The sequence below is a fragment of the Molossus molossus genome, unplaced genomic scaffold, assembly GCF_014108415.1.
Source record: "Molossus molossus isolate mMolMol1 unplaced genomic scaffold, mMolMol1.p scaffold_m16_p_19, whole genome shotgun sequence".
NCBI lineage: Eukaryota > Metazoa > Chordata > Mammalia > Chiroptera > Molossidae > Molossus > Molossus molossus.
Genome location: NW_023425354.1, coordinates 11,437,606 through 11,446,562, shown reverse-complemented (window position 1 = coordinate 11,446,562; position 8,957 = coordinate 11,437,606). Strand labels below are relative to the sequence as shown.

Here is an 8,957-nt window from a genome sequence, read left to right as displayed (position 1 = left end):
GTGCCCCTTGGGAACAAGGTCTCAGAATGCCAGGGGCGGGGCCAGCTCGGCCGCCCCTCCCCGGGTCAGCCCCGGCCGAGGGTCCCTCCAGGCCCGGGGCGGGGTGTGGAGAGAGGCCGAGAAGACCCGGGTCTGAGGCTGCCCCCTGCTCTCTGTGGCTTCCACTCTTTCTCGGTCCCTCGAGCGGGCTCTGTGTTCTCTGCCGGGGACGGGAAAGAGGTAGGATCCGCGGGCGCACAGCCTTCTCCGAGGAGCGAGCCGCTTCGGGCTGCGGGCCGGGCGCTGTGGGAGAAGCAGCAGGCTGCCTCGCTTTCGGAAGAGACAGTAGGAGAATCCCGGGCCTTGCTGGGGGATGGGTCCCCATATTTCACCCCTTCCTTCTAACCTGGAAAGACGGTGTCATGGCGTGGAGGGGTGAGGGTGGCCGGGGGCAGGCCAGCTGGGGTGGCCCTCAGCAGGGCGGCCGCGCTCCGCGACCCCCCGCACCCCCGGCTGCACGCGCTGGGACAGACCCGCACAGAGCACGCGCAGGGCCTGGCACGCAGTCCGTCCTGGGGACATGTCCTCCTGGGGGCGGACGGAGGGTGGCAGTGACCTTGGCCGGGGTCTGAACTCCAGGGGCCGGTGCACCCAGGGGTCGTGAGCAGGTGGCTGAGGTAAGAATTTGCTCGTCACTTCCAAGAACGACGGGTCCGGGGTCACTGCTGCAGGCCGGATTCCCCGGCTCCCAAAAGTAAGAAAGGGCCTGTCTTTAGAAAGCACGTGATTTATATAAAAGAGGGTGAGCTCCGTGTTCCACAAAGTGTTTCTTCCCAGCCGGACATGCTCCGTGTTCTCTGGGGGCTGGGGGCAGGGGTGGCTGGGAAGGTGACCGGCAGGGAAGCCGCCTCCTCGGCTCCAAAGCGCTGAGCAGGCCCGGCGAGGAGGACGGGGCCGCGGCGCCCTGCTGAGCCCTCCAGTGCGGGCAGAGCGATGACAGGACCGGGCCGGGGGTGTCCCGCTGCTTCCGGAGGCGAGGGGTGACTGGACGTGCTCTCCTGCCGCTTCTTTGCAGTGACTCGTGATGAATAACCACCTAGGAAACGGACGTCTGTTTTCTGATGTTTGGGTCACGGTTCGGCCTTGGGTCTCCCTTTCTTGCCCAGAAGTTCAGCTCCTGGCGACACCACTGTGTGTGGCATGTCTGGAGTCCTCTTCCCCAGGAGGGACAGAGCTGCTCCTCGGACACAGCCAGGGCCATAGGGCCACCTTTCCCGTGACCCCGGGAACCTTCCGGACGCTCAAGTACAGTCAGTGCATTCTGCCCTTTCTGTGTGAGGCAGAAACTTCCAGAAGCAGTCAGGAAAGCCAGCAACAGACTCTGGCCTTCGCCTCACGCCGGGCCCGCCAAGGCCCCCCGGCCGTGGAGGTTGAGGGGCGCCGGCCCCGGGTCCGAGCACCAGCTGGCCGCAGGGCTTTCTCCTCAGGATCACAGTTACTTCAGCACAGGCCACTGCCAGAGACAGACGGACAGACAGACGGGTGGGGAGACGGGAAGCAAGGGGCAGGCTTCGGCTCCCAGGTTCAGGAACCCAGGTTGAAAAGCAGCTGGGCCGTGTCCTCAGGCCCCCGTGTGCCCAGGCGGGGAGGGAAGGCCCCGAAAGCTCCTTCTTCTGGAAACATCTGTCTCCAAGAGGAGAGAATGGCTCGATTTTGTTTTCTCGGGCTGGTGGAGGCTGGGCAGCCCCAGCACAGCCTGGGCCTCCTGGGGGGTTTCGGAACCCAGGGCATCACAACACCGTTTCGGGGGGTAAGGTCAGCCTCCGGCTTCTGCTTCCAGCCTCCTGGCGCTTTGCTCCGTGCCAGCCCGCGAGGCATCCGGAGACCAGGGAGGGTTGGGTTTGGCTTCGGTCCATGGCGGGCCCAGCTGAAGGGTCCGATGCCCTCATTGGGATCCCAGCAGCCTTTCTGCAGAGAGGCTGGTGCCAGCAGGGCGCTCACACGGGCGTCGTCCGCCGGTTCAGCATGCTGACATGCAAGCCTTCCTTCAGGTCCTGCTGGAAGAAGTCGTGCACCGGCAGGAAGCTGGCCTCCTGGCCTGGGCTGTAGCTGGCCGCGGTGGTCACCTTGAGGGGCTCCCGGGACAGCGTGTACATGGACAACTCGCCCATGGGAATGGCCCCGGCGATCTTCAGGCCCACGGGCGACGTGTCCCTGGAGGGAGAGGCCTCGGTGGACCTGGAGCTGGACCGAGAGCGCCGTCGCCGGTACCTGTAGCTGGGCATCCTGGCGTAGGGGGACGAGGAGGGAGCCTTCAGGAACTCCCGTTTGGTCTTAAACCTCAACTCTTTATTTTTCTCAATGTAAATGTTCACGGCCAGGACGCCCACGGTCTCGGCCACAATGAATGACAGGGCTCCGAAGTAAAAAGACCAGCCGTAGTTGTAATGGTTTTTTTTGTCTTCGTCGCGCTTGTCGCTTGGGTCCCCCGTGTTGCTGGAAATGTAGACGATGATTCCTATGATGTTGCTGAGGCCTGAAAGGGAAGGAGGAGAGGGGGCAGGAGGGGAGAGGCAGAGGTTAGACCCAGAGGGGACAGGGAGCAGGTGGAGGAGGGGCTGTTGGCCACTCCCTACTTTGATGGGTTGCTTTATTCTGGTTTACAACATGTCTTCTAAGTAACTGATTTGAATGGGTAACAGAGTGCAAAGTTCAGATGAGGGACACAATGAAGCAAGGTGGCTGCTGTTATTGTCTTTCTTATATGGTTCTTCTATCCAGCCTCTGTCAGGTCCCTTTCCTTCGTTCTCAGAGGCTGATGGTGGGCAGAGGGTGAGTGAGTGAGTGGCAGTTCCAGGATGGGGGGGCGGGGTGAGAAATCGGGGAGCGGTGGCATTGATAGGAGGAGGGCTGGGGTAACTTGCCCCGATGGCCTTGGGAATGTAGCTGGAGAGGACACTGCCATGTCCTTTGTCCATTTTCCTACTGCCGATCCCAGTGTAGGGGGCAGAGTATTTCTGCTAAGGAGACCAGAGACCCTGCCCGAACAAACCAGATGAAGGTCTTGACCCTAAATATAGGCTCTCTCTCCCAACATCTCCCCCCCCCCACACACACACCATGCTCCTGACACATCTACTTCCCCCTTTAGATACATGTGCACATCCCCCCATATATTTATTGCCCTGGAAGGAAACAAAGCCGAAGGGGTGTAGAAGAGAGCGCACAGGACCTGCCCGGGAGCCCTGCTTCCGCCGGCCTGGCCATGAGATTCGAGCCTGCCCCCCCCCCCCGCCCCTGTTCCATAATGTAAACAGAACTCCTCTTCCCTCTCCAGGAGAAATGGTGAGGAGAAGACGAAATGGGGGAGGAGGCGGACCTGTGGGCACCTACGTGGGTTGGGCACTGCTTGAGTCCCCTCTCCATCCTCAGCAAGGTGGCGCAACCACCCCCATTGCCGGGATTCTCGTGATCACCATCTGGGTACTTCCGGCTGTTCTAGGGGGTGGAGACTGGGCAGAGCTCAGCCCCGTCCCCCACACTGCTCCCCCCACCGGTCGGGTGTGAGAAGAGACACTCTGGAAGTAGAAACACTCTTAGGATGGCGCCGGGAGCTCTGCTAACAACTTGGGACAAGAATCTCTGCGCTCTGTAACCTCTCCCTTATTCACAGGAACGAGGCTAAGAAGTCAGGTGGCCCCTGTTTCTCCTGACAAGGGAGCCTGTTGCACCTTTATCTGAACCCCACAGGTGCCTCCGGACCCTCCAGGGTATACCAGCCGAGCTCTGCCCCAGCAGGCACCCCCTCCACAGGTCCCCAGCGACTCAGGCCAGAGACCTGGGTGCTCGCTGGACTCTGCACTGACCGGCCACTCACCAGCTGTGAGACCGCCTCTGGCCAGGTTTGCTTCCTCGTCTGCAGTGGCGAGACGTGCCCTGAACTGTCTCCATCGAGGCTCAGAGAGCACTAGGCAGGGGTCCTGTTACTGTCACCGAGCTCTGTGGGTTTTCACTGGGTCACAGTGGGGGCTCTGAGGTGTGGTGTCCATCTCTTAGCCAGGAGAGTTGGGCAGTCAGGATGGACAGGGTCTGTCCTGCTCTCTCCTGAGCTCACCCTGCTCCAGGCACTTGGGCCTCTCTGCTTCGTCTTTACCTGGCCAGCTCAGGTCCTGGTGTCTGTGAGTACCTCTGGGTGTCTGACCCCCCAGCTTAGCCAGGCACCCCTGTTATGAGCTTGTGAGCCAACAGTACTGCCCCTTTGTGGCACTTTGCACACCTGGACTTAATTTTTTTTTTCTATCCTCACCCAAGGACATTTTTTGCATTTATCTTCAGACAGAGTGTGAGAGAGAGAGGGAGGAAGAGAGAGAGAGAGAGAGAAACATCGATGTGAGAGAGACACATCGAGTGGCTGCCACCCGCACAACCCCAACCAGGGCCAGGGACAAACCGCAACCAAGGTACATGCCCTTAGCGGGAACTGAACCCGGGACTCTGGTTCATGGGCCAACACTCTAACCGCTGAGTCAAACTGGCCAGGGCTGGACTTATTTTATTATTATTATTTTTTAATCCTCACCAAAGGACACTTTTTTACATTTATCTTCAGACAGAGCAGGAGGGAGGGAGAGAGAGAGAGAAACATCGACGTGAAAGGGACACATCGACTGGTTGCCACCCACACAACCCCAAACAGGGCCGGGGACAAACTGCAACTGAGGTATGTGCCCTGAGCAGGAACCGAACCCGGGACTCTCTGGACCGCAGGCCGACGCTCTGACCGCTGAACCAAACAGGCCAGGGCTGGACTTATTTTTTATGGAGGTGAAATTCACATAACATACAATGAACCCTTTCAGGTACATTCAAGTACACTCACGATGTGCAACCACCACCTCAGTCTAGTTCCAGAACATTTGTCACCCCAAAAGGAGACCCTGGAGCCACTAAGCAGTTTGCTCCCCACACCCTGCCCCAGCCACCCCACACCCGGACATTTGAGGTCAATCACATGCCAGGCTATGCAGTCTGCCCCGCCCCACCGGGACGTGCCCCATGCAGTGGGGGCCAGAGCGGGCGGCTCACCTGCAGCCACAAAGAGGATGCCGGCGCTGAGGACGATGTTGTTCTTGCGGCTGTAGAACCTCCCGGCGCCGATGCAGAGCCCACCCAGCAGGAGCAGGATGGTGCTGAGGATGGGGAAGACGCTGGAGGCACGCACGATGCCTGGCGGGCGGGAGACAGAGTGGAGGGGCCGTGAGACCGGCCGCCAGCACCTGGGCAGGGCCACGGTGCTGGCCGGGGACCCCAAAGACCAGGCCCAGCACCCTGACTTCCCCCAGAGGGAGACCATGGTGCGTTGGGAACTGGGGCGGGTGGGGCAGCTGGGCTGGAGGTAAATGCCGGTGACATGTCGCCCAGATCTTGCTGAGGTTCTTCCTGGGTGTGAATCGTTTTCTGCCCCCGGAAGGGAGGAGAGCCCCTCGGGGGCTGCAGGGAGGCCCCACACAGCCATGAAACACTGGACTGCCTCCCATCCGATGGCACCTCACAGCCCAGCGAGCCCCTTCTTGGTCACGGTTTCCACGAAGCCTCTGGAAGGCTGGGAAGCGACATCCTCACGAGGCAGCCCAGGGGGTGGCTGAGGACACAGGCGTTGGCACTGGGTGGGTGGGTGGGGCACAGGTCCTGCCCAGTGACTGCTGGCTGTATGGCCTTGGGCAAGTCACGTCTCCTCTCTAAAACGGACTTTCCCAATTTGTGAAATACAGTTCATAATGTGCCTACATCCTGTGGTTGGTGCTGTACAAATAAAGGGCTTAGCACGGGGCCTGGCCAGGGCACGAACCGCCCCAGTGACAGGCCTTCTCTCTGCCAGGACCTCACTGTTGTTGTCGCACTGTCGGCAGACGAGGACGTGGAAGCGCACAGCCTCCTGAGGTCACAGAGAAGGAGGCAGCTGGACAAAGGGACACACGTGGGCCATGGTGTCCAACGAAGAAAAAGTCACACCTTTGCTCTGCCACTGTCCTGTTTTATGACCTGGGAGAGTAGCAATACCTGCTGGTAAGGGGTTGAATTGTGGCAAAATCCTGACGTGTCCAAGTCCTAAGCAGCAGTACCTATGAATGTGTGCTTATTTAAAAGTTTTTTTCCTTTATTGATATTAGAGAGAGAGGGAGGAAGGGAGAGGGAGAGAGAGAGAGAAACATCGATGAGCGAGAACATTGATTGGCCGCCTCCTGCATGCCCCCCACTGGGGATCGGGCCCACAACCTGGGCATGTGCCCTGACCGGGAATCGAACCGGCGACCTCTTAGTGCATGGGTTGATGAGTGTGAGCTTATTATTACTATTATTTTTAAAAAGGTACCCATGAATGTGAGCTTATTTTTTTATAAAGGTACCTATGAATATGAGCTTATTTGGAAAAAAAGTTCTTTGCAGATGTGGTTCCATGAAGGGTCTTGAGATGACACCATCCTTGATTAGGGTGGGCCCCAGAGGACAAGTGCCCTGATAGGAAGTGGAGAAGACACAAGGGAACAAGGCGTGGGAAGACAGAGGTGGGGGAGGGAGGGGTGCAGCCCCAAGCCAAGGAGAGCTGGGAAGATGGAGGTGGGGGGGGGGGAGGGTGCAGCCCCAAGCCAAGGAGAGCTGGGAAGATGGAGGTGGGGGGGAGGGGTGCAGCCCCAAGCCAAGGAGAGCTGGGAAGATGGAGGTGGGGGAGGGAGGGTGCAGCCCCAAGCCAAGGAGAGCTGGGAAGATGGAGGTGGGGGAGGGAGGGTGCAGCCCCAAGCCAAGGAGAGCTGGGAAGATGGAGGTGGGGGGGAGGGGTGCAGCCCCAAGCCAAGGAGAGCTGGGAAGGAGGAGGAGTCTCCTCTAGAGCCCTGGACAGTGCCCTGACTGAAGATTTCTGTCCTTCACAGGGCGAGAGGGTGAATTCCTGTTGTTTGAAGTTTGTGGTCATTTATTTATTACAGCAGCTTTAGAAGAAGGATATACCCTGCTCATGAGGGTGGTTTTGAGAATGTGATGGAAGAAGGTTCATAAAGCACTCAGTAGGGGCTTGGGATGTGGGTCCCCTTCCTTAGCATGTGGGGGAGGAAGGCGGGAGGAGGGTAGGGGACGCCAAGAGGAGCCCTGAGCTCTGACTTTCCATGTGCTGCATGTCTCCCAGCCCAGCAGAAGTCCCCTGCGTGGCCCGTGGCCCCTGCCGGGTCAGTGAGTCAGGGCGCTGGCGGCGCCAACCTCCTCACCAGCTGAGCCAGTTGGTGGAGCCTGAGCCTCTGAAGCCGGCGTTTGTCTCCTCTTCTGTAAGCCCCCAGTGTAACCCCGCGCACAGAGAGGGGCTTGTCTAGGGCAGTAAATGAAGCTCTTCTCTCCGCCACGTCCTCTTCCTCCCTCCGCTTTCTTGCAGCCGCGGGCTCCGGGAGGAGGTTCCTGTGGGCTCTGAAAAGCCAGTATCGGGCCCCCTGGAGGCCCGCATCCTGCAGACGGCTCGGAGGGGTGGAGAGAAGGGAGCCTGGTGCCTCTGAGGTTGCTGAGGTCCAGGCCGGCTTTGCATGGAGCTGAGGGGGAGCAGGGCCGATGTCCAGCCCTGTCCGTGGCCAGATCAAGCCCTGGCGCTCTTCCTTCTTATTCGCCCTAAGGCACACCCAGCAGCTCCGGCGTCAGCACTCTGAGGCTCAGCGCAGAAGTCACCCACTAACTGGAAATGCAGAGCCCGGAAAAGGGGTGCCAGGCCCAAGGCAAGATGCTTGGGAGTCCCTGGGGCCAATGGGGCCAGAAGAGAAAGGTGCGCCCTCCAACCCCAGGGCTGCCTGTGGACAGAGCCCAGAGGCTGCCAGGACGCCCTGGGACGGTGACCTACGGCCCGGGGTCTCTGGAGGGCTTCAGAACGCATGGTCGGGGGCTCACTTTGTCCTTCAGTTGTTGCAGATGGGGTGTGAGGAGCATGCCGAGGGCCTGTGGGGGCTGGTGCCCCACACCTGGACAGCTGAGCTGCCTCTCCCACGGGCTCTCCGCCGTCCGCGGTGGAACCTCCTGCGACCTCGGACACGCACTCTCCACGAGAACGGAGCAGCAGGGAGGCAGAGCCCAGTTCATGGCTCTGCCCCACGTGCCCACCGCAGTCCTGGTGCTCAGGAGGCTCCCAGGAGCCCCGTTAAATAGCAAATAAACCAGTTCCCAGGAGCTCATGTCTCCCACAGACATCAGCCCTACAGCTCTCTCCTCTGCGCTCCTACATACTTCCTGGATCAATAGTCTGGACAAAGACCAGAGGACTGAGTCCCGGGGACCGGGCACCCTAGGACGCAGGCTGGATGTCTGCGGTGACCCTGACGTTGCCTACTCCCTCTGGTGCCGAGCGCACAGGTCCCCACGGGCTGGAGCGCCATGTCCGGCCGATTCCTGTTTCTGCTGCCTGGGTGGAAAAGACCCTCCTTGTCGGAGAATCGACTCTGCCCTCGCCCCAGCTCCACCAGCAGCTGGATCACAAGCCCCGACAGTCAGCCCTCCCTTCCTGGAGTCTCGGGCTTGTTAACGGCCCGCTGGCCTCCCTCGTGCCCTCTCGAGGAGAACATTCCTCCCCAAAGAGCTTGCATTGCTGTGGTTGCTGCCAGCACCCTTTCATTTGGGAAAATCAGTGCGGGGGCCCTCCCCGGGGACACCCTGCTGGGGTTTGAGGAGGGCAGGAGGCCGAGGCGGGATGGTGCCAGTGCGTGGCACTCTCGCCTGCCCCTCGGGTCCCCGTGCCATCTGCATCCTGCTCTGTGCCCGGAGTCACTGGCGCCCTGGCCTCTGGCTTTGGGAGGCAGCCCTTTCCGGGCTCCTCCTGCGGCTGCGCCCAGGTGCTGCATTCCCTCCCGAAGGCCGCAGCTCCTGCCCTTCCTGCGGCTCCCTTCTTCAGCTTCCCACGCTGGCCTCCCTGCCCTGTCCTCACCTGGGTGCTCACCCTCCCTGGCAGGTTTCCC

At 60.4% G+C, this 8,957-nt stretch overlaps 1 protein-coding gene across 1 annotated transcript in view; it reads right to left on the bottom strand.

Annotated features, from left to right (window-relative positions):
* Positions 1–1,976: 1,976 nt before the first annotated feature.
* Positions 1,977–8,957, bottom strand: part of CACNG4 (calcium voltage-gated channel auxiliary subunit gamma 4) — a 48,007-nt gene continuing 41,026 nt past the window's right edge. Inside the window, exons 3-4 of the mRNA XM_036269216.1 lie at positions 5,065–5,205; positions 1,977–2,515 (exon numbers count right to left, since the gene is read on the bottom strand). Of these exons, the coding sequence (XP_036125109.1) occupies positions 1,977–2,515; positions 5,065–5,205 (680 nt within the window). The remainder of the gene's footprint in view (positions 2,516–5,064; positions 5,206–8,957) is intronic.